Raw genomic sequence first — 24,920 nt, 5'->3', positions numbered from 1 at the left:
CCCTAGGGCCCTGGCTCAGGCTGGACTGGCTCCCCCACCCTGAAGGCGCCTTCATCCAAGGCGTCTTCCATCCGCCCTTTCAGAGGCAGGCCCAGGGCCCTGCCTGCTCTTCCTCTCTGCCAGCTCCCAGAAGGCTTGGAGCCCAGACACCAGCTCACCTGCCACCAGCTGGGCCCCGCCCGGGCCTGCCCAGCACGCACCCCGGCCGCCAAGGGCAGCAGCTTTTCCAGGATTTGGCCGGCAGGCCCAGTCACCCCACCTCGCCACCTTACCACTCCACCTCGGAGGCCAGCCCTGTCCACTCCACTCTGTGCCTGGCTTCTCTTGCCTGCCTTGGGCCTTCGTGTGGCCCCTCCACGGTGTCTGGGACTGAGTGCCCCTCTTGCCTCCTGAAGAGCAGCCATGGCCACCTACAAAGTCAGGGTGGCCACAGGCACCGACCTCTTGTCGGGAACACTGGACTCCATCTCACTGACCATTGTGGGGACGCAAGGAGAGAGTCATAAGCAGCTGCTGAACCACTTTGGGAGAGACTTTGCAACTGGGGCAGTAAGTGTGTGTGTGTGTGTGTGTGTCTTTGTGGTCCCGGGAGAGGTGAAGGTGCGCAGGGAGAGCCAGGTGAGCTGAGCTTGGCCACGAGAGGCTGGAGAGCCAGGGCACAGCTGGCTCCCCAGGTGGCTCTAGACGCCTTGTCCAGAGCTGGCTTCCAGCCCTCGCCCATGTCCCAGATCTCTGGGCCATCCTTCTCCATCCTGCTCCCTCATCTCTAACCCTTTCAGGCATTCCTCATTTCCTTCCCCATCCTTTTCTTCTCTCTCCCTCTTCCTCAGCCCTCTCTCCCTGTCTCTGCCTATCCTGCATCCCCTCTTTTCTAAGTCCTTTCCACCTGCTTTCCTTCCCCTTCGCTCTCCTCCCGTTTCTGTCTTACCCCCTCTCCCGCATCCCTCTGTCTTCCATTCTCACTCACTCTTCCTAACTCAGCTGCCTCCTAACTGTTTCACATTTGATTGGATTCTCTGTGATTTACAATGGCATCAGACCAGACTGTCTAGTGGAAGGCATGCTTTGTGGGCCCTCAGACCTGATTTTGAGTCAGGCCCAGCCACCTGCTGCTATGCGACCTTAATAGGTCACTCTATCTATGTGGCCATTCTGAATATCTGCATCTTCATTGATGAATGGGAGAAAGGGCTGGCTGGACCTCTCCCCACTCAAAAACTGCAGAGTGGTACCCAAGTCCCCAGGGGTCTGAAAGTTCCTGTAACCTTAGGTGCCTGGAGAGGGGAGTGGGAGAAGACAGGAGCTGGGGATGGAGAGAAGGAGGGGCTGGAGTTCTACGCAGCCCTAGGTAGAGGGACTCAGTAGGAGACCCCCAGGTTGGAGGAGTCAGAAGGAAGCTCAATGATCAGGTCAAAATCCTGTCTCTCTGTCAGTCCAGGGAGGTGAGCGTTGCGCAGCATGAGCAGGGCCTGGGTGAGAGGCCAGAGGGGTGGGCGGCCTGGGAGTCAGGGTGAAGTCCTGCCCACTCAGCCAGCCCCTCATCCTGCCTAGGTGGACCAGTACACCGTGCAGTGCCCGCAGGATCTGGGAGAGCTCATCATCATCCGCCTGCACAAAGAGCGCTACTCCTTCTTCCCCAAGGACCCTTGGTACTGTAACTACGTGCAGATCTGTGCCCCCAGTGGCCGTATCTACCACTTCCCCGCCTACCAGTGGATGGATGGCTACGAGACCCTGGCACTCCGGGAGGCCACAGGTGAGCCCTCATCACCCTGCTCCATCCTATGGCTGTGAGGCCTCGCGCTCCAGTCTGCTACCCTGGCATGGCACCCAGGCTCCCATCAAGCCAGGAGGGGCCCAGCCCCACCAGGGACTCCTGGGCTCTCCTGCCACTGTCACACATTTCCCTCAGTCAGTGCTGCTACTCTGGGCTCAGCTTGGGGCTGCACACCAGAGGAACAGAGGTGTCTGAGGCCCAGCGGCTCCCCTCAGCATCCCCATCTGGCAGCAGACAGCATTCCCAGAGTGCACTCCCCGCTATGTCTCCAGTCCTCCCTGACTCCTACAAGATGCCCGGCCACTCTAAAAAGACCCCTTGTGATGCTAAGTACAGGCTCAGGACTCTCACAGGAGGCCTATTTATATGCCAATCATATGCGCTCCAAAAAGACTCCCTGTTACTCCAGCAGGATTCTGTCACTATCACAGGATGCCCCATGATTCCAACCAGCACCTTGTATCCCATTTAGAAGCCCTTTGAGTTCAACAGGTCTCCATGGTAATGTGGTCTTATAATTATGATGCCCTGGCTTTCTTTTTTTGAGATGGGGTTTCACTCTTGTTGCCCAGGCTGGAGTATAATGGCACGATCTCGGCTCACTGCAACCTCGACCTCCCGGGTTCAAGCGATTCTCCTGCCTCAGCCTCCTGAGTGGCTGGGACTACAGGCGTGCACCACCATGCCCGACTGATTTTTGCATTTTTAGTAGAGATGGGATTTCACCATGTTGGCCAGGCTGGTCTCGAACTCCTGACCTCAGGTGATCTGCTTGCCTCAGCCTCCCAAAGTGCTGGCATTACAGGCGTGAGCCCTGGTTTTCTAACTGAGCATTTTTTAGACTAATGGGATGTTCTGTTGCTCCAAAGGACTCCCTATTTTCCCAATAGGACACCACATTTCTCTAACAGGATGAACTGTTACTCCAAAAGGCCCCCCTTAAACCAGTAAGGATCTATCCAATAGAGGCCCTGTTATTCAGATAGACTGTCAAGGTTTCTCCAAGGTTAAGGCTGGCTAAGGCTGCCCAGCGGTTTTTCCAGTTGCTTGGTTACTCCCATGGGAGAGACACAGGACCTGAGTGGCTGAGCTCCTTGCACCCACCCCTGCCAGAGCCCCTTGTGTGGTGGGCCGGGGTCAGGTTCCTAATTTGTGGTGCTGCATGGGGACTGGAGGCCTGTCCTCTGTTATCCCCTAGTTCTACCACCTGAGTGTCTGTTGGCTTCCCTTGAGGCGAGTAGGAGGGAAAGGCAGAGCTGAGGACACCCAGGGCCTAAAGCCCTATCCTCCCTGCGGCTGACTACCTCTCTTCCGTTTCTCATTGCCCTGTGCTGGAATCTTCCCCCAGGAGTGGGGAACAGGGCCTGAGTTGGGGAAAAGAGAGGCAAAGAAAGCCTGGGAGATGGTGAGCATGCCAAGGGGAGGGTCTCACTGGGGACACAGAGCATCTTACTGCAGTGACAGGTCTGGGTGACATGGAAGCAGGGGACAGGCTGGGTGATGCTGGTGGCCAGGCAGGAATGGGGTTGGGTGGGGCCGCTGCCACGCAACAGGACAGGGAGACTTGAGTCACCCATAGGGCCCTCAAAGGAGTGAGGCTCCCGCCCTGGGGATGAAAACGAGCTGGGTCTCTGGGTTACATAACTCCAGGGAGCTCTGTTCATCCAGAATACAACATGAGCTGAGGCAGGTGGAAGAGGGAGCAGGTGGTGAGGTGAGGGCCTTGAGAGGAAATGATGGGCTGCAGCGGTAGGCACAGGCCAGTCTGGGGACCACCAGCCAGGGTGCTGGAGAAAGACGGACCTGGACTCGGGTCTCAGTTCTTCCATCGACTAGCTGGACATTTGGCATTTGGGCACATTTCCAAATTCTACTTCTTCTTTTTTTTTTTTTTTGAGACGGAGTCTCACTCTGTTGCCCTGGAGTGCAGTGGCAAGATCTTGGCTCACTGCAACCTCCGCCTTCCAGGTTCAAGTGATTCTCCTGCCTCAGCCTCCTGAGTAGCTGGGACTACAGGCGAGTGCCACCACACCCAGCTAATTTTTTGTATTTTTAGTAGAGACGGGGTTTCACCGTGTTAGCCAGGATGGTCTCGATCTCCTGACCTTATGATCCACCCGCCTTGGCCTCCCAAAGTGCTAGGATTACAGGCGTGAACCACCACACCTTGCCACATTTCCAAACTCTTCTAAGCCTTGGTGCCCTCATCTGTAAAATGGAGATAACAACAGAACCTACTTCATAGGGTGGATGTGATAATCCAGTAAGATGACATCTGAATGGAGTTTTTTTTTCTTTTTTTGGGATGGAGTCTCGCTCTGTCACCAGGTTGGAGTGCGGTGGTGCGATCTCGGCTCACTGCAACCTCCGCCTCCTGGGTTCAAGCGATTTTTCTGCCTCAGCCTCCTGAGTAGCTGGGATTACAGGTGTGCACCACCATGCCCGCCTAATTTTTGTATTTTTAGTAGAGATGGGGTTTCACCATGTTGGTCAGGCTGGTCTTCAACTCCTGACCTCATGATCCATCTGCCTCAGCCTCCCAAAGTGCTGGGATTACAGGCATGAACCACCGCACCTGGCCTGAATAGAGTTTTAAAAGGCTTAACAACTGCTGGTGGTCAGAAGCAGCCTGCCACGGTGCAAATCCAGCCTTGTCCCCAGGTAATATGTAATAGCGGCTGTTTCTCTTTGTAAAATGGGCATGGTGATACAGTCCTTTAGCTGAAACTGTTGACTCCAGGGCTGTTTTGAAATTCAGATTTTATTGAGAAGCTACACACACATGTATCTGTATACATGTGTATGTTTACATAAAATATGTATATGTATACATACATATTTTCATCTATAAATCTATATCACACACATACCCCTTATATTATGTGCTACATCTACCACAGGGCACCCCAATCAAATATACTAACATTTCCCAGCAACAACTATGAATAGTTACACCGAATGAGTTAAATAAAGGTTGTATATAGCCTCAGGGAAATTCACAGCAGACTTTGTCAACCAATGAATTTGTTGTGGAACAATCAAACAGACAAACAAACTTGATTTCCACAGCTTTCTGTACTTTGGGGTTGTAGAGAAGGGGTCAGGAGCCTATAGTAATAGTCACCTATCTCATAGGGTACTTCTTAGGCTTAGATTAATAAAAGTAAAGTGTCTACAAAGTGCCTGGTGTTGGGGACCAGCTTCAACACCACCCGTAGGGTACCCAAAGTCCGGTGGCAATGAATGAATGAGAAGAGACAGGTTAAGAGTGCATAAAGAGTGGGGGCCAGGGGGCCAGTTGCAAAATGGAGGCTGCAAAAGGACCAGAGTTCTGGTATCCACACTATTTATTGAGTACAATCACTTAGACCTAAGAAGCAGATGTTCAGGGCGAAACAGTGAAAGGGAGGCTGTACATCGTAGGCGTAATCTACAGCAATAGCTGTTTAAATGAATCTCCTTTGTGCTCAAACAGCGTATCTTTAACTTATCAGACAGCAGCTAGTGGGAGTGGGCTTAACTAGGAGCCTGCACGTCTGTCCACATTCCAGTGTTTCAAAGGAGTGTCTTTCTCCTTCAACACAGTGTTTACAGATAAGAGAGCTTATAGATAAGTTGTGCTCAGAGCATGGGAACATAATGGCAATAACGCTTTCCTCCTTAGAGGCTTTTTGTGACTTTCCACAACTTAGTGTCCCATTTTTTTGTTTTTTGTGTTTTTTTTTTGAGACACAGTCTCATTGTGTCGCCCAGGCTAGAGTGCAGTGGCGCCATCTCGGCTCACCACAAGCTCCACCTCCCAGGTTCACGCCTTTCTCCTGCCTCAGCCTCCCGAGTAGCTGGGACTACAGGCGCCTGCCACCACGCCCGGCTAATTTTTTTGGTATTTTTAGTAGAGAAGGGGTTTCACCATGTTAACCAGGATGGTCTCGATCTCCTGACCTCGTGATCCGCCCACCTCAGCCTCCCAGAGTGCTGGGATTACAGGCATGAGCCACCGTGCCAGGCCGTGTCCAATATTTTTATGGCCAGTTTGTACAGGAACCCCACAAGCACTTTTCCCAACACCTAGGACCTAGTAAGTGCTAAACAACTATCAGTTCTTAATATTTCAGTGGTATCTACTCAAAGGAAAAGAAATCAACATATCAAAAAGATGCCTTATTTATCGTGGCACTATTCACACTAGCAAAGATATGGAATTACCCTAAGTGCCCTAATGGATGACTGGATAAAGAAAATGGGGTATATATACACAGTGGAATACTATTCAGTCAGGAAAAAAATGAAATCATGTCATTTGCGGCAACATGGATGGAACCGGAAGTCATTATCTTAAGTGAAACAAGCCAGACCAGAAAGTCAAATACCAAATGTTCTCACCCATAAATGGGTGTTAAAAAATGTGTACACATGGGCCAGGCGCAGTGGCTCACGCCTATAATCCCAGCACTTTGGGAGGCAGAGGCGGGCAGATGACCTGAGCTCAGGAGTTGGAGACCAGCCTGGACAACATGGCGAAACTGCGTCTCTACTAAAAATAAAAAAAGTAGCTGGGTGTGGTGGCAGGCGCCTGTAATCTCAGCTACTTGGGACACTGAGGCAGCAGAATCTCTTGAACCCAGGAGGCAGAGGTTGCAGTGAGCTGAGATCGTGCCATTGCATTCCAGGCTGGGCGACAAGAATGAAACCCCATCTCAAAAAAAAAAAAAAAAAAAAAAAAGTGTACACATGGACATAGCAAAATAATAGACAATGGAGACTCTTAAGGGTGAGAGGATGGAAGGGGGTGGATGATGAGAAATTACTTAACGGGTACAATATACATTATTTGGGTGATGGGTATCCTAAAGCCCTAACTTGGCCACTATGAAATCTGTGCATGTAACGAAATTGCTCTTGTGCTCCATGAATTTATAGAAATAAAAAAATATTTCAGTGGGTCTAGAGGAGGGACTTTTTGCAGCAACAGAGCTCAGCTTGAGGGTAGAGCAAGAGGAAAGAGTGTGGGTCCATGATCCTTTTATCTGAGATTTTGGGACGGGGCACTCCTTCATTCTCCCAAGGTGAGCCTTCCCACTCCTTGGTCATGGGCAACCCCCAGAGCCGACCTGGGGCACAGAAGCTGTACTCCTGCTTCCGGAAGTAGGCAGGGGTGGGCAGGGGCAAGGGTCAGCCCTTGAGTCCCCTCGTTGGTCTCCCTACAGGAAAGACAACAGCAGACGACTCACTCCCTGTCCTCCTGGAGCACAGAAGAGAGGAGATCAGAGCCAAGCAGGACTTCTACCAGTGAGGGAGCGGGTGGCAGAGTCTGGGCGCCCAGCAGGGGTCCAGGGAGGTGGGGGGCAGTGATGGCTCTGGCCCTTTGCCCTGGGGTGGTGTACGGGCATGAGGGTCACATCTCGGTTTCCCTTGCAGCTGGCGAGTCTTTCTTCCTGGCTTACCCAACTATGTGCACATTCCCAGTTACCGCCCTCCGGTCCGGAGGCATCGCAACCCCAACCGGCCTGAGTAAGGACCCGAAGCTGTGCTGGGCCCCTCCCATGGCTTTCCCCTGGACGCCTGCCTCCTCCCCGCCCCTTGGATCCCAGCTGCCCTGCGCTTCTCCCCACAGGTGGAATGGCTATATTCCGGGATTCCCAATTCTCATCAACTTTAAGGCCACCAAGTTCCTGAACTTAAATCTCCGCTACTCCTTCCTCAAGACAGCCTCCTTCTTCGTCCGCCTGGGGCCCATGTGAGTGTGTATGAGTGACGGGAGAACAGGGCTCCTGCAAGGACTGTTCCTCTCCCCCCACCTTGGCGGCCAAGACAACCCCAGAGGTTGGAATGGCCAGGAAGGCAGAGGGAGCTGAAACGCAGACCCAGAAAACCCGAGAGATGATCCCAGAGACCTAGAGATGTAAAGATCTTGAGACATGGGACCCAGAGACTTTGCGACGCACAGACTCTGAGACCCAGAGACCTAAGTGGGTGGGGCGGCCCCGCCACCCACCCCAGCCGACCCTTGGCAGACCCCTCTGACGGCCTCTCCCTGGAATCCCATCTTCTAGGGCACTGGCTTTCAAAGTCCGCGGCCTGTTGGACTGCAAACATTCGTGGAAGAGGCTGAAGGACATTAGGAAAATTTTCCCTGGGAAGAAATCTGTCGTCTCCGGTATGGAATGGGGCGTCCGGATCCAGCAGAGGGAGTCAGGTGGTCTCCGGCGTACTAGGCAGGCCCCCCACATGGGGGCAGTGGGACCTGAGAGGCAGCGAGGCGCGCGCGCGCGCCCTCTGGCGGCTTCTTGGAAAACGTCGCCCCGGGCTCCTCCCGCCGCTCAACGCGAGGCTGGGGGCTTCGTTTTCCTCCCCGAGTCCTCTCGGTGCCCATGGTCTTCTTCTGTCCCATGCCTCTCCGTCCCCGAGGGGGGCCGGGACGCCTTGTGACGCCCTTGCGCCGTCCTCGCAGAGTACGTGGCCGAGCACTGGGCAGAGGACACCTTCTTTGGGTACCAGTACCTCAACGGCGTCAACCCCGGCCTGATTCGCCGCTGCACGCGGATCCCAGACAAGTTTCCCGTCACAGACGACATGGTGGCTCCGTTCCTGGGCGAGGGAACGTGCTTGCAAGCGGAGCTGGAGGTGAGGCCTGCTCAGGCGGAGACCGCGGCCCCAGTCCTGGCCTCCCTCGCGGGCATCCCGGTCTCTCCCCACCTGCGGCGCCCGCGCCAGTCCCAACCACGCCCGCACCCCGCGTCCCTGTCTCCGTCCCACCCCTGCCCCTGGTCGCCAGCGCCTTCTGCACCTGCGGCTCGGGGTGGCCCGTGTAGGTGCCTACTTGCCACCCATCGCGGCTCCCCTCCAGAAGGGGAACATTTACCTGGCCGACTATCGCATCATGGAGGGCATCCCCACCGTCGAGCTCAGCGGCCGGAAGCAGCACCACTGCGCCCCACTCTGCCTGCTGCACTTCGGACCCGAGGGCAAGATGATGCCCATCGCCATCCAGGTGCCTAGGCTGTAGGCGGCGCTGCCGCTGAGCCTCTGTGTGCGCGAATGTTCCTCCGAGTGCGCGCGCGCTTATGTGAGCGTGTGGACCCTGTGTGTATTCAGCCGTCTCTTGGTATCCTTGAGACAGTGGTTTCAGGACCTCCCTGGGATGCCAAAATCTGCAGATGCTCAAGTTTCTTATATAAAATGTCCCAGTATTTACATATGACTTACACACATCTTCTTGTGTGTTGGGATCACAGGCGTGAGCCACCGCATCTGGCCCGGGCATATTTTTCTAATTCATACAAAAGCCCGGTAGCGCCTGGGAGCAGCTCAGGTTTGTATGCCCCAATAGGCTTAGGTGGAGATGCACCTTGCAAGGCGCAAGGACCGCCTTGGCAGTTCCCTGCCTCTCACCTGCTTGCTGTCTTGGTCCCCTCAGGTGCAGAAGTACACGGTGCGCTGCTCAGCGGAGCTGGGTGAGCTCTTGCTGCTGCGTGTACACAAGGAGCGCTACGCTTTCTTCCATGTTGCACTCCTGGGCTCAAGCGATTCTCCCGCCTCAGCCTCCCAAAGTGCTGGGACTACAGGTGTGAGCCACCTCGCCCGGCCATCTTGTGTATTTTAAATCCTCTCTAGGCTGGGCGTGGTGGCTCACGCCTGTAATCCCAGCACTTTGGGAGGCGGAGGTGGGCAGATTACCTGAGGTCAGGAGTTCAAGACCAGCCTGGCCAACAAGGGGAAGCCCCATCTTTACTAAAACTACAAAAATTAGCTGGGCATGGTGGGGGGGGGGCACCTGTAATATTCGGGAGGCTGAGGCAGGAGAATCTCTTGAACCCAGGAGGTGGAGGTTGCAGTGAGTGGAGATCGTGCCAGTGCCCTCCAACCTGGGTGACAGAGCAAGACTCTGTCTCAAAAAAATAAAATAAAATAAATCCTTTCTGGATTACTTATAGTACTCAATACAATACAATGTAAATGCTATGTAGATAGTTGTTATGCCGTATTGTTCAGGGAATGACAAGGAAAAAAGTCTGTACACGTTCACTAGAGACACTTTTTTCCCAGAATATTTTCCATAGATTGTTGGTGGAATCCACCAGTGTGGAACCCATGGATACAGAGGGCCGGCTGTACTTGTATGCCCCTGTGTGTGTGCATCTGTGAGTGGGTGCGTGTATATGTGTCTGTGCAGTGTGCTTGTCTCTTTGACTTCATCCATCCATCCACCTGGAAAACCAATCCCTGAAGGGGGTCAGGTCCCTACTGGAAATACTGAGATAATTAGACTTAGCCTCTGCCTTGGGAATCTGATCTGGCAGAGGAAGCAGCTAGGTGTTTCCTTCCCAGAGGTCTCCCCAACGGTCATGCGCAAGTTAGAAAGAGGCTCCCTCTGGGTGGATGGGCCAGAGCCCCAGAGCCTGATGCTGCTGGTTCCTTAATGGAAAAATGTAGGCTGATTTCAGTGATCTGCCTGTCCCCTGAGGGGCTAGGAATCCTTGTGCAGTGCACAACCTGCACACCTGAATGTGGTGGAGGTGTGGTTGAAGTAAGGAAGTCTTGCTGGAGGAGGCAGCTTGTGAGATGGTTCTTGAAGAGTAAGTGGGAGCTACCAGGTAGAGGCGGGGCAAGAGGAAGGTACTGCAGTCGAGCAGAGGGAATGGCAAGATCAAATGTGGGGAGGGAGGAAAGGCCCAGGGGCGCTCAGGGGACCAGTGCGACCAGAGTTGCGGCGTCTTTTCACCTTCTCAGACTCCCTTCTGCCTCCTTCCTGCAGTGGGCCCTTTATGTGTGTGGGTCTCTGCCCTCACCTAGTCCTTTCTCTTCCATCACCCCTAGCTCAGCCAGACCCCCGGGCCGGATTGCCCCATCTTCCTGCCCAGTGATTCTGAGTGGGACTGGCTGCTAGCCAAGACGTGGGTGCGCTATGCGGAGTTCTACAGCCACGAGGCCATCTCCCACCTGCTGGAGACCCACCTTATTGCGGAAGCCTTCTGCCTGGCCTTGCTGAGGAACCTGCCCATGTGCCACCCCCTCTACAAGGTACGGGCTTGGGCGAAGGGGCCTCCCCCAGGCATCATGACCTTCACCTGGCCTCGGAAAGCCCCCAGGCCCACTGCGCAGTTAGAGAGACTCCAGTCAGCCTGGGGCGGGGGGGGTATCTGGGGACCACAAGAGAGGGCTTGGCATGGGGACTTGCCAGAGTGAGTGGATCTGATATTGCAGAAGTGGGGAGCTGAGCTCCTTTGGGGGCCACTTCAGCCCTCTCTCTTCATCCTCCTCGCTCTCCCCACAGCTCCTCATCCCCCACACCCGATACACCGTCCAGATCAACAGCATTGGCCGGGCCGTTCTTCTCAACGAGGGGGGGCTCTCCGCCAAGGTAAGACTTCCGCCCCCAACCCCAACGAGACATTTGCTTTCCTCTGGCCTTTGCAGTTAGACAAAGAGCAGGACTTCCCACTTGCCTTTCTGCGAGGGGGCATGAAGGGAGGGAACTGGATGAAGTGGGTTCTCCTCTGGAGAAAGGAGCAGAGGCAGGGCTGGTGTGCTGGCCTGGAGCAGGAGAGTTCCCGGAGGTGGGGGGGGGCTGGGTTGGGGATTACAGGGGCACTTACTGGGATCCTAGAGGACCTGAGGGGGGTGCCAGGGATGCCCATCCAGCTCCAGGATCTGCCTCCTCCCTCACAGGGCATGTCCCTGGGCGTGGAGGGCTTTGCTGAGGTGATGGTACGGGCTCTGTCGGAGCTCACCTATGACAGCCTCTACCTCCCCAATGACTTTGTGGAGCGTGGGGTCCAGGACCTGCCTGGATATTATTACCGTGATGACAGCTTGGCGGTGTGGAATGCACTGGAGAGGTGAGCTCGGGACAGCAGTGGGTGGCTCTCAGGGTGGACACCTTGGGATGTTGGAGAGGGTGTGGGGAAATTCTAGAGACCTGAGTGTGGGTCTGGTGCCATCCAGGGGCTTGGCCTTGGGGAAGGGGCCTGGGGTCTGTGTGTCCATCACACCTACACCCTCAGCCTAGCAGGCCCCTTCCTTGCTTGGTTCCCCAGCCCACCTCTGCTGGCCAGACCCCTTCTGGGATCTGAGCTGCCTGTAGGCCTTGCCCATCCCTTACAAGGGAGTGCTCTGGCCTTGCCAAGCCATCCTCTCCACTTCTGCCCCACAGGACTTGCCCTCCCACAGGCCTGGGGCAGCTCTGGGGCCAACTGAGGTCAGGGCATCCTGGGGGAGGTGGGAGAAGCCTGGCTGAGGAGTGGGAGGGGAGGAGGATCCAAACTGAGGCCCTGTCCCCTGGTCAGGTACGTGACGGAGATCATCACCTATTATTACCCGAGTGACGCAGCTGTGGAGGGTGACCCGGAATTGCAGTCCTGGGTGCAGGAGATATTTAAAGAGTGTCTCCTAGGGCGGGAGAGCTCAGGTATGGGCCTGGACACCTGGGCAATCAGGGGGAGCTGGGGCTGAGGGGCAGCCCCCAGGCAGGTCTGCTAGGGCCCTCCTGGGCTGGATCAGAACATATTTTATTGTGGACTGAAGGAGACCAAACTGCTGCCCTAGGATTTTGACAGGCTCTTCTCCGGCCCCTGGAGCAGTGGCATCTCAGAGAGGCTGGGGAAGAAAACATGGCTGGCAATGGGTGCCTGTCTGAGATTAGGGGCTGTGGGTCATCTCTGCAGAGACCTGGAGGGGTCCCAGCCCCACCCCAGAAACTAATCTTTGCGGACTGTGAAATGGGGTATGAGCTCCAACAGGAAAGGGCAGGAGGCCAGGGAGCTGGCAGGAGGGAGCTGGCAGGAGGGAGCTGGCAGGAGGGAGCTGGCAGCTCCAGGAGAGGGGTGAAAGCGCCCTGAGGTCCCGCCACCTGGGTGCACATTCAACAAATATCCAGTGAGCATCCACAATGCAATACTGGGCCGATTATTGAGGAGGCAAAAGGGAAAAAGGCAGGTGGTGAGGGTGCCTGCCTTCAAGGAGTTCATAGTCGGGGGTAGCAGGTATTTCCCTAAAGAAAGTTGTGGGGAAGCCCAGGGAAGGCGCCTAACCCACCTTGGGAAGGGGTAGTGGAGAGAAGATAGGGTGGGAGCAGCAGGCTAAGATCTAGCTGACATCTAACTTCTTGGCTAACATCTAGCTAAGATCTGCAGGATGGAGAGGTCAGCCTCAAGATGAGGGAGGATGGGGATGGAGAGTTCCGCATGGGAGCAGCATGTGGAAAGTCCAGAAAGCCAGAGGGAGCATAGGGAGTTCCAGGAGCTGCTTACTGCAATCACGTTCTCTGCAACTAGAGCTTAGGGTGGGACGTGGGGAGGTTCCCAATGGGCTAAGGCTGAGGCTGTGGGCAGCGGCCAGGCTGCACAGCCTGGTTAAGGGCCAGTGGGAGCTATCGAGGGTTTTGCGAGGAGATTAGGCTTGTATGCTAGAATATCAGGCTGCACTGGCAGTCAGGAGACAGTTAGGGAAGCTGCCGTGGTGTCCAGGAGGGAAGACTGGGGACCTGACTAGGGTGAAGGCTGTGGGGACACCACAGAGAATTCCAGAGCTGGAAATGACAGGACTGGGTGATGGTTTGGGTTTGGAGGGAGGGGCTGAGGGCGGCTCCACGTTTCAGGCTTTTGCAGCTGGATAAATGATGTATGTCGTCCCTTGAGCTGGGGGCTAAAAGGAGGAGCGGTTAGGGAGGAAGATGATGGGTCTGGTTTGAATATGTGGGACTTTTGGAACCTGAGATCACCATGGCAGCCGGGACACACGGGACAACAGGAAAGAGAAGCAACCTGAGGTTCACACGGGACAACAGGAAAGAGAAGCCAGCAGCTTGGTAGGGAAGAGGTGTGGGACTGAGAAATCCATCTGGAGTGGGCAGAGTCTGGAAGGAGGTGATGGGAGGGAGTGGAGGGCGGGGACTGGGTTGATTCGGGGCAGGACTCTTCGGAAGGAATGAAGGAACCCAGGAAAGCCTGCTGCCTCTCCCAACATCCCCAGGCCTGGGACCAGAGAGGCACCCCCAGGGAAACTGGAAGAGAGATCTGAGGGTCACAGGTTAGGCAGGGGCCAGGAGCAGCCCTGGAGGACTTTTGGCCAGGGCCTGCAGCCCTCTATCCCTAACCTCATGATCTGGATTAGGGGAGATGGGGTTCCTGCCACAGGAGGGTCACGCAGTCAGGATGAGGGTATGGATGCGGCAGCTTGAAGCTTTTGCAAAACGGGGAGAGCGGGGCATGGTGGCGCCCTCTGCCGGGCAGCCAGTGCCAGGGCAGAACTGACGCCGCCTGGGCTTTTCCCCCGCCGCTCAGGTTTCCCCAGGTGCTTGAGAACCGTGCCTGAGCTGATTCGATATGTCACCATAGTAATCTTCACCTGCTCTGCCAAGCACGCTGCTGTCAACACAGGCCAGGTACCGGTGCTCTCACCAGCTCAGGCCCAGCCCCAGGCCCAGACCTCCCAAATTTAGTCCGTGCCCCAACCTCAAACCCAGCTTCAGCCATAATCCCTGGTCCAGCCTCAACTTGTCTCAGCCCAAGTTCCAGCTTCAACTCCAGTCCCAACGGAAACCAAGCCTCAGCCCCAACTCTCAGCCCCAGCCCCAGTCTAACCAACCCAGCCCAGCCTCAGCGCCAAGGGCGGGGAGTCCAAGGCAGCGACTGGAGGGCAGATGGTCAGGGCGTGGCGGAAGGAAGCTCCCACGGTACTCTTCTTCCCGGGGTACTCTTCCACCCAGACCCGAGCCTCTACCCCACTTCCAGATGGAGTTCACCGCCTGGATGCCCAACTTCCCAGCGTCCATGAGGAATCCACCGATTCAGGCTAAGGGGCTGACCACTCTGGAGACCTTCATGGACACGTTGCCGGATGTGAAGACCACGTGCATCACACTGCTGGTGCTCTGGACCCTCAGCCGTGAGCCTGACGACAGGGTGCGAGACGGGATGGGGGACTCTGAGCACAGGGAGGGGGCCAGGAGCTGGGGCGGGGGGAGGATAACTGGAGGCGTCGAGGGGGGAGCAGGGAGTGAGAGACCACTGAAGCCAAAGGGTGGAGGGGCCAGGGCCACCGGCAGGAGGAGGGGGTCCTGGCCGGCCCTGGTTCCAGCTGTCCAGCTCTCTGCCCGCAGCGGCCCCTGGGACACTTCCCGGACATTCACTTCGTGGAGGAGGCCCCGCGGAGGAGCATAGAGGCGTTTCGCCAGCGCCTGAACCAGATCTCACACGACATCCGCCAGCGCAACAAGTGCCTCCCCATCCCCTACTACTACCTGGACCCGGTGCTGATTGAGAACAGCATTTCTATTTAGGAGCGCCCTTCCCCTCTCTCCTCTCCCCATCCTGTGCCCTCCTATTTTCAAAAAACAAAACAAAACATAAAAACCTCAAAAACCAAAAACCAACCAAAAAACCTTCCTTTTCCTGGGTCTGGCTGTGAGTGCGCGCGGCAAGTTACTCGGGCGCTGGCGGCAGGGCTGGCGCGGCGGGGTGCGGGTGCAGGCTGTGCACGCCGCGCGCTCTCACCGCGATTCCGTTCTCTGCGGCCGCGGGATCCAGTAGGAGTAGGGCAGCGCCAGGCCCCGGTTCCACTCCAGGACGTCCGCCCACATCTGGGCCAAGCGGCTTTGTAAGGCGGCGATGCTCTGCCGCGGGGCCTTCTTGGTGCAGTGCTCCTCTGGGTAGGTGTCCAGGCTGGGAGAAGGAAAGGCTGGGACCTTGGCGGGCTGCATTTTCAGCCCACAGCGATTCTGTTCCATCTTAAGTCTCCTTACCAGGGAACTTAGTCCACCCAAGCCCAGCCCACCTAGGGGTCCTGGACCACTCCAGACCATCCAACTTGAAACATAAACCACCCGCCCACCTAGACAAAAGACTGCGGGCCGCAAGAAACCCAGACCACTCCAAGCCCGGCTCACTCTGAAGCCCAGACCACTCTTAGCTCCACCTACTAGGAATCCACAACACCCTAAGCCACACCCACCAGCAAGCCCTGCCACCTAGGAGCCTAGCCTGCTAAGTACACCCTTCTGGTAGCCATTGTCCCCAAGATCCCTTCCTCAATGTAGCCACTCTCTAGAAGCTGAGACCCCAGCCATCCCCACCTGGGCCTTGCTTATGGTGTCCTTGGTTCCATGGCTGACCCCCCACAGGAGCACCAGGGTGCGGTGTGTGGCACTGACCTCAGGGAGTGAGGCTGCTAGTTCCGTCTGGCCCTTGGTGGTGGGCAGGGCAAGCCACTGGATGATAGGAATACTGGGGATCCAGGTACTGAATTCAGAGCGACTCCCGCAAACTCAGTACAGAGCTGCCAGTGCTGCTAGGGCTGTTCCTCCCGCGACCCTGCTTGTCCCCCGGGTTGGCACTGGCTCACCTGGCCGCTGTTGATGGCAGCATGTTGGGCTGAGCAGGTGAAGATGATCATAGTGAAACAGCAGATGAGCCCAGCACAGTGGCCCAGGGTGGAAGGGACCCCTCGATGGGAGTAGGGTAGAGAGACAGAGCTGAGACCCAAGAAGCTGCTGCCCTAGGGCAGTGGACAGCACCTCTGAGAGCATCTGGCTTTGAAAACCCTCCAGAGGCCGGGCGCGGTGGCTCAAGCCTGTAATCCCAGCACTTTGGGAGGCCGAGGCGGGCGGATCACGAGGTCAGGAGATCGAGACCATCCTGGCTAACATGGTGAAACCCCGTCTCTACTAAAAATACAAAAAAACTAGCCGGGCGTGGTGGCAGGCGCCTGTAGTCCCAGCTTCTCGGAGGCTGAGGCAGGAGAATGGCCTGAACCTGGGAGGCGGAGCTTGCAGTGAGCCGAGATCGCGCCACTGCACTCCAGCCTGGGTGACACAGCGCGAGACTCCGTCTCAAAAAAAAAAAAAAAGAAAACCCTCCCGGAAGATCTCCCTGACCCAGGCCTGGAGCTCCGAGTCCCTGCTCACTGCCGTGTCATCCGGGCAGTAGATGTTAACAATATTGGTCCCAAAGCTGGGGGGTCGGGAATACATGGTGACTAACACTTGGGAGCTAACACTGCACAGGGGTGTGGGTTGGAAGGGGCCACTGAGACCTGCTGCCCACAAAGGAGGAAACTGAGGCCAAGGAAGGAAAACGGCCAACCACAGAGTGAATTGCAGAGCCGAGATCAAACCGAGAGGCTGTGGTCTTCACCACGGCATGCAAACGGAGGCCCCAGGGCGGTGACTGATCTGCAGATGTGTTTCGATCAGCCGGCAAGGTTTTTCTGTTTGTTTTTCAGGTTGAATCACTTGCCAACATTTAAATATTAGAAGATGTCTGGTTTCTGCTGAAAAATCAGAAGATCTGGTCACAGTGATAGCTGGGTCACCACTGTCACTGTCAGACAAACATGAGTCCCCCCTGGCCACGGTCCCCGCCCATTCTTCTTTCTTAGCTTTTCTCTGCTCACTGGCCCTGCAGGCATTTGGATTCCAAACCACAGGCAAGGATGAGACACCAGGCCCATCTGCGTTGGGACCATCCGACTGGGTTCATTTCCTCCACTGGTTCCCAAAGGGCCCTCCATCCCCAGCCATTGTAGGATGTGCAGACCCCCTGCTGAGGAAGGAGCTCCTGCTGCGGATGTTCATATAGGGGGAGTCCCTGAGGACTTCAAGGGGGAGGTGGGACATGAGTTGAGCTTGTAGCCAGGGCAGAATTTGAATTGGGAGAGAGGGAGAAATTAGGGTGCCTCATCTCCCTAGGCCCCGTGTGTGCTGAGGTGGAAGAATGGAAAGTAGGGGCAGATTTTAAAGGGGCTGAGCTGCAGGGAATGCAGCATTGCATGTGGCGAGCCACTGGGCACCACTCGTGGCTAATGGGCAGCGGCACCGCCATCAATCTCAGTGCTGGTGGGAGGTCATTATGCAGGCTGGTGGCAGGAGCTGGGAAACCACAGGAGGCCAGATGTTAAGAGAATCTGGCCATTGGCATGGAGGCCACAGCTATGCCCCAAGGCAGTCTCTTATGAGGAATATTTCAATGGAAAAACCTGGAGACACAGTGACTTTATCTATGGGGTAAATAATAACCTTTTTTTTTTTTTTTGAGACGGAGTTTTGCTCTTGTTGCCTAGGCTGGAGTGCAATGGTACAATCTTGCTCACTGCAACCTCCACCTCCTGGGTTCAAGTGATTCTCCTGCTTCAGCCTCCCCAGTAGCTGGGTTTGCAGGCGCCCGCCACTACACTCAGCTAACTTTTGTATTTTTAGTAGAGATGGGGTTTCGCCACATAGGCCAGGCTGGTCTCGAACTCCTAACATCAAGTGATCCACCCGCCTCGGCCTCCCAAAGTCCTGGGATTACAGGCGTGAGCCACTGTGCCTGGCATAATAATCTTTTTTTTTTTTTTTTTTTTTTGAGACGGAGTCTCGCTCTGTCGCCCAGGATGGAGTGCAGTGGCCGGATCTCAGCTCACTGCGAGCACCGCCTCCCGGGTTTACACCATTCTCCTGCCTCAGCCTCCCGAGTAGCTGGGACTACAGGCACCTGCCACCGCGCCTGGCTAGTTTTTTGCATTTTTTTAGTAGAGACGGGGTTTCACCGTGTTAGCCAGGATGGTCTCGATCTCCTGACCTCATGATCCACCCGTCTCAGCCTCCCAAAGTGCTGGAATTACAGGCGTGAGCCACCGCGCCCGGCCGCATAATAATCTTAATAGCTAATCTCAGAGAGCACTTTCTGTGCACTGGGGTTTGTTCTTAGGGTTTTGAATTTAATAACAATAATAAGCTATACCATAGGTGCTCTTATAATCCTCATTGTCAGATGAAGAAACCAGCACAGAGAGGTTAAATAACTTGCCCAAGGTCACACAGCTGGGAAGGATGAAGGGTAAGCAGGAAGGGCTTGGAGACAGCAGTGTGTTTGGGCAGGAGGCTGGGGGAAGGTTGAATAAACCAACAGGGGTATAGGGGAGGGTGAGAGGGTTGGAGCCCTCAGGCCCCAGGGCAGTGTCACCTCTCTATGGCTGCCCAGATCTGGAATGTAGTAGTGGGTGAGGTCCTGGACCTTGAGGTCAGCCAGCTGGTGGGACAGGTACAGGGAGTGGTAGGCGGCAGCTGCCAGCCCTTTGTTGATCAGCTCCAGGCAGCCCACCTGTCCCAACGACATTGCCTGTAATGAGCAGAGAGCCCATTCCTGCTGCTAGCAGGGGCTCTGGACCAAATCTCAGGCCTCCCCTGGCCCTCTGTGCTCCCCACAAGATCCCAGGCCTCCAGGGCCTTGACCTGGTGGATGAGCTTTCCTGGTACAAAGAGCCCAGTGCTGGGTGGATGTTGATGTAGAAGGTGCAGAAGAAAGGGGAAGCCGGAGTCAGAGGTCAGATCAGGCAGCCCCGGGTCTCCCACGCTGTGGGCACTGAGAGGAGGGCTCCTCCCTGCCTTGAAAATGGGTGGCTCATGGGCAGCTGCTGCAGTATGGACAAAGCAAAGGCTCCAGCACAAAGTGGGTTCAAAGTAGATGAGTGACCATCTTGTGCACCAGGAACTTTGAGGGTCACACCCAGGTCTTGTCCAGGAACCAGTCCTCAGCTGGGTCACTGGGCAGGAAGATGGGGCTGTCTAGGCTGGGTGTCTGAGTGAGCTGGAGTGGGGGCACAGGAGAGGGCAGGCATTGGGCAGAAACTGGGGAAGGGCAGCCCGTCATCATGTCCATGGGGCCAGAATAAGGGAGGAGACCACCCCTCATATTATCTTATGCCCAATTTCAGCCTCGAACGAAAGAAGAAGTAAAAACTAAAAGGCAGAAATGAAATCCACAGGCAGACAGCCCGGCATCACACCCTGGGCCTGGCAGTTAAAGATCCACCCCTGACCTAATCGGTTCTGTTATCTATAGATTCCAGACATTGTATGGAAAAGCACTGTGAAAATCCCTGTCCTGTTCTGTTCCGTTCTAATTGCCAGTGCATGCAGCCCCCAGTCACGTACCCCCTGCTTGCTCAATCGATCACGTCCCTCTCACGTGCACCCCCTTAGAGTTGTAAGCCCTTAAAAGGGACAGGAATTGCTCACTCGGGGAGCTCGTTTTTTGAGATGTGAGTCTTGCCGATGGTTCCGGCCGAATAAAGCCCTTCCTTCTTTAACTTGGTGTCTGAGGGGTTTTGTCTACCGCTCGTCCTGCTACAAAATCACATGGTCAACTTCTTTACCAGCTGTGTGACCTTGGGAAACTTTATTAACCTCTCTGTGATTCAGGTTCCTCATTAGTAAGACAAGGTTGATGAGAATAATCTCCTTGAGAGGTGAAATTACCCAAGGCACTGTGTTGGCTGACTTCCCTGTACCAGTCCAGCCATCCAGATCCCCAGTTGTATGGGGCAGACTGAAAGGATGGGAAGGGAGGGTGTGGACACCTCTCCCGAACGGGTTATGGTTTTAACTATTGGGAACACGGTTGAACTGCCAGAGATGCGTGACTCAGTAGAATCGATTCTGACACCCCGTCAAGGTGCAATTTGTTCTCTTGAGTTTCATAACATTTCTATCAAGATAGAAATCAAAGAGGACAATACAGAAAAACAAACTTGAGAGGGGCTGAGTAGGATTGGAGAGGCGATGTCACCAGGCACAGTGGCATTGGGAGGAGGCAACCTCTCAGTCATTCCGAGGATCTAATAGACTTCCCCCACCCCACCCACCAGCGCCCCAGGGCCCTGCCTTGCTGACCAGAATGGCAAGGGGAAATAAGGACCCGTTGTCGCTGGGATGCTGGTGCAGCAGGATCAGGGGTGCAGTCATGAACGAGGGCCTCCCATGACTGATGCTGGGGTAGAGGCCTGAGAGGATGGCGTGGTCCACCAGGTACAGAGCCCCTTTAGGGGAGGAGTGGAGGAGGAGGAGGGCCGAGCCGGCTTGGGTGAGGAAGGGGGAGTTATTATGAACCTGGGAGTATTCCACTTAAAGGCACTTCATTCTCTGCAGCCAGTGGGGTGTTCCAACTCAGAGCCACTTTCTGGTCCCAAAGAAAGAAGCACCTCCCCTCTTCCCCCACCCAAGTATTGAAGGTGACTCTGCTGTGGCCAGGCCCAAGCATCAACGAGAGACAGTGAGAGAAGCGCGCCCTGCTGGAGGTCAGCACAAAATGCACTCTCCTGGGGTCGCCACACACCCCATTCCAGTAGCCCACGGATGGGAGCAGCTCTGGGGAGCACTCAGATGAGCTGCAGAGCATCCTCAGAAACCATGGCAACCAACATATCACTATGGCTTCTGTGCTGGGAGGGCCTGCCAATGCATGGCGCCTGGCAAAATAGCAGGAGAGAGCACATTCCTCACTCAGCCCTGCCCCTCAGCCCTCGCCATCTCAGAACAATGCCCCTCCCTCCACTGGTGCCTGCTCAGCCTGCAGACTGGTCCCAGGGCCCGGCGTGGGGACCATCCTGGCATCGGTGACCAGGAAATTATTTGGGAGACAGTGACAGCCGTGGATCAGGATGGAGTTGAGGTCATTCAGGAACTGGGAGGTGAAGGAGGCGAAAAAGGTGTCCTCATCCTCCTTCCAGTCTCAAATGCATACTCTGCAGAGGGTGGGTGTGGGGAGGGTCACCCTGGTCCTCCACCTGCAGCACGGCCACCACTTTCAGACCCATCTCCAATTTCCCAGCATAGCCACTTCCTGATGCTGAAGGCTGGGCTGGGCTCCCCTCCTCCCTACCACAACGGGTTGGATGACTTCACTTTTCCAAGTGGTTTTCTTAGAAAACAAAAGATTGCAGGTTTGGGTTCTGCCTGGGGAGTCATCTGAACTCCCTTGGCCCCACCCATTTTGAAGGAAGCCTAACACACTGTGTGATGTGCACTAAGGCCTCACCTAGGATGAGAAGAATTTGAAAAAACTGGAGTACTAAAGAATACTGGATACAAGCACGGCCCAACCTTTCGGGCTTCCTCTCCACAGAGCCCTTTCAATTCCCTGCCAAAACTCACCAGTCCCAGGTCCCATTCTCCTGCTACTTTGCCACAAGGCAGTGTGGATGATTTGTTGAATGAGAGTGATCATTCAGGCTGGGTGCGGTGGCTCAAGCCTGTAATCCCAGCACTTTGGGAGGCCGAGACGGGCGGATCACGAGGTCAGGAGATCGAGACCAGCCTGGCTAACATGGTGAAACCCCATCTCTACTAAGAAAAATACAAAAAACTAGCTGGGCGAGGTAGTTTTTTTTTTTTTTTTCCAAAAAAAATAAATAAATAAAATAGAGAGTGATCATTCAATAAGAGGTTGCATTGCTTTGGGGCGTGGCACTGGTGCTAGGGTTGCTCAACCAAGAGTTTGACCTGTATAGTTTAAATGCATCGGGCACCCAGCGGGGACAAGGATATCAGAGAGTCAGCACTACTGAATCTTCCAGCTTGGTTTGTTTATTTATTTATTTTGAGACAGAGTTTCGCTTTGCCCAGGCTGGAGTGAAGTGGGCGGAATCTGAGAACCTGCAACCTCTGCCTCCCAGGTTCAAGCAATTCCTCCTCAGCCCTGGGGTAAAGCTGAGGATTACAGAGCTTGCCACCACCATGCAGCTAATTTTGTATTTTTTAGTGGGGAGACAGGTTTTACTGCCTTCCCATTCAGGCTAGTCTCAAACTCCTGACTTCCAGGTGATCCACCTGCCTCAGCCTTAACCCACCTCGTTCCTTCCTTCCCCTCCCTCCTCCCTCCCTCCTTCCTCCATACCCCTCCTCTCTCTCTCTTTCTTTCTTCTTCTACTTTTTTTTTTTTTTTTTTTTTTTGAGACCAGAGTCTCGCTCTTTCCCAGGCTGGAGTGCGATTGGCCTTTGATCTCAGCTCATGCAACCTCCACCTCCCGGGTTTGCGCCATTTTCTGCCTCAGCCTTCAGGTAGCTGGGACCTGAGCACCATACACCACACCGACAATTTTGTTTCTGTATTTTAGTAGAAACAGGGTTTCACTGTGTTAGCCAGGATGGTCTCGATCTCCAGACCTTGTGATCTGCCTGCCTCGGCCTCCCAAAGTGCTGGGATTACAGGCTTGAGCCACCGCGCCCCGCCCAAGCTTGGTTTATTTTCAAGTCTGCATGCGTAGGCCCCCAAGCAAGAAGGCACAATTTTGGAAGGAAAAAGTCTGCTTCAGCCTTTTTTTCCCTCTAAATTGCTGAGGCTATTCAAGGGACAGGTGTTCCCAGTGTTAGGGACAGTTTGAAGAAGTAGGTATGAAGGGGGGTATAGATAAGTACACAGACCCCAATCCCCCGACTGAATTTCAGCTTCCTCAGGAGCTTGATTTCCTGTGGGACCCGGGTCGTGGGTATCCAGAGAGGGCACAAAAGGAGCATTGGTGATTGCCTTGGCAAAGAAGTGAAGTTGTTAGAACTTACTTTGGCCATTCTTTCGAAAGCCCTGATAGGTGAGAATGGCTGGGCTAACATGGGCATTACCCTGTGATGAGAGAGGACATGTTGGGTGGGGCATCCTCCCAGGGTCCTTCAGCCCTGACCTTCTTCCCACACAGAAGCCACCGCTCGGCCGGGCGTGGTGGCTTACGCCTGTAATCCCAACATTTTTGGAGGCTGAGGCAGGTGGATCAGGAGGTCAGGAGTTCAAGACCAGCCTGACCAACATGGTGAAACCCTGTATCTCCTAAAAACACAAAAATTAGCCGGGCGTGGTGGGCGCCTGTAGCTCCAGCTACTCAGGAGGCTGAGGCAGAAGAATTGCTTGAACCCAGGAGGTGGAGGTTGCAGGGAGCCAAGATCACACCACTGTACTCCAGCCTGGGTGACAGAGCAAGACTCCGTCTCAAAAAAAAAAAAAAAAAAAAAAAAAGAAGAAGCCACCACTGCTGGCAGCACAATGGCAGGCTTCTCAGGGCAGAAATGAACTTCTTCACAGAACAGGGGAAACGGGTGGCAGCACAGAACAAGTCCTGTGATTTCCAGAATGTTCTAATTTTGGCTTTCTGGTTCTCAGTCCCACAAGGTGGCCACCAAGGACCCTCTGGCCCTGCCGCAGCCTCCTCGCCCTTCCTCCCTCATACTGTGGACTTGACACCTTGGTGTGGGGAAGACGAAGGTGCACTCCCAAAGTGCTGGGATTACAGGCGTGAGGCACCGCGCCCGGCAATTTTTCTTGGTTCCTGAGTTTTGGTTCTGGTATCCTTCCACCAGACCGTTTTTCCTTTCTGTGGCACACCCACGACTGCAAAACAAGATAATAAATGTCCTTTTACATGAGCTGTGCTTTCTCCAGTTTGGCATGTAGCCCAGATAAACCGAGAAAAAGTTTTAACTGTAACATGTAGGAAAGAAAGTTTTCCGAATGATGGGACACGAGTCACTTCCATTGGCCACACTGCATTCGGTTGAAGCCCCCTAGGGTTAACTTCAGGTTTTTGGGTTGGTAGCTGTAGGACCTGGCACTGAGGATGTTGTACTATATTTTAAGCTTGTTTCCAGATCAATGAATATTTATTTTTTAATCCAGCAGCATTTACATGAGTTAGGGAATGGAATTTTTGAGCTTCTGTTTGTCACACGCGTCCGTGTGAAGAGACCACCAAACAGTCTCTGTGTGAGCAACAAGGCTGTTTATTTCACCTGGGTGCAGGTGGGCTGAGTCCAAAAAGTCAGCAAAGGGAGTTAGGGGTGGGGCCGTTTTATAGGATTTGGGTAGGTAGTGGAAAATTACAGTCAAAGGGGTTGTTCTCTGGCGGGCAGGGGCCGGGGCAGTCACAAGATGCTCAGTGGGGGAGCTTCTGAGCCGGGAGAAGGAATTTCACAAGGTCATGTCATCAGTTAAGGCAGGAATTAGCCATTTTCACTTATTTTGTGATTCTTCAGTTGCTTCAGGCTATCTGGATGTATCCGTGCAGGTCACAGGGGATATGATGGCTTAGCTCGGGCTCAGAGGCCTGACACTGTGAGAACAGGTGTCACTAATAAATTTGCTTGATTATTTAATTGGGTTAAAGGTCCTGGTCAGTTTATGTGAGCCCGAATATGTGTAATATAAAAGGGAAAATTTTGAGCCCTAACTGCTTGTTGAAGTGAACTAAACAAGGAATTTAACGGATCACCAGCAATAGGTTTTACTAAAGCTGGTTTTTTTTTTTTGTTTTTTTTTTGTTTTTTTTTTTTGTTTTTTTGAGACGGAGTCTCGCTCTGTCGCCCAGGCTGGAGTGCAGTGGCCGGATCTCAGCTCACTGCAAG

At 54.5% G+C, this 24,920-nt stretch overlaps 1 protein-coding gene across 1 annotated transcript; it reads left to right on the top strand.

Moving 5' to 3' along the window:
* ALOX12B (arachidonate 12-lipoxygenase, 12R type) lies at positions 1–15,166 on the top strand. Its single transcript, XM_003912294.5, has 15 exons — positions 1–549; positions 1,552–1,756; positions 6,985–7,066; positions 7,196–7,288; positions 7,392–7,514; positions 7,831–7,934; positions 8,229–8,401; positions 8,625–8,768; positions 10,595–10,798; positions 11,052–11,138; positions 11,447–11,616; positions 12,064–12,185; positions 14,059–14,159; positions 14,509–14,679; positions 14,877–15,166. Exons 1-15 carry the CDS (start codon positions 403–405, stop codon positions 15,054–15,056), a joined length of 2,106 nt encoding a protein of 701 aa, XP_003912343.1. The 5' UTR covers positions 1–402; the 3' UTR covers positions 15,057–15,166.
* Positions 15,167–24,920: the final 9,754 nt, after the last annotated feature.

Source organism: Papio anubis, chromosome 17 (genome assembly GCF_008728515.1).
Source record: "Papio anubis isolate 15944 chromosome 17, Panubis1.0, whole genome shotgun sequence".
Taxonomy (NCBI): Eukaryota; Metazoa; Chordata; class Mammalia; order Primates; family Cercopithecidae; genus Papio; species Papio anubis.
Note: the sequence above shows the minus strand (reverse complement) of the source record. Positions and strands in the feature narration are given on the sequence as shown.

Coding starts and splice junctions, on each gene's coding strand:
- ALOX12B (XM_003912294.5), top strand. CDS start 403: ATGGCCACCTACAAAGTCAGGGTGGCCACAGGCACCGACCTCTTGTCG. Junction 7,935..8,228: donor GAAGAAATCTGTCGTCTCCG/GTATGGAATGGG, acceptor CCGTCCTCGCAG/AGTACGTGGCCGAGCACTGG. Junction 14,680..14,876: donor GCCGTGAGCCTGACGACAGG/GTGCGAGACGGG, acceptor CTCTGCCCGCAG/CGGCCCCTGGGACACTTCCC.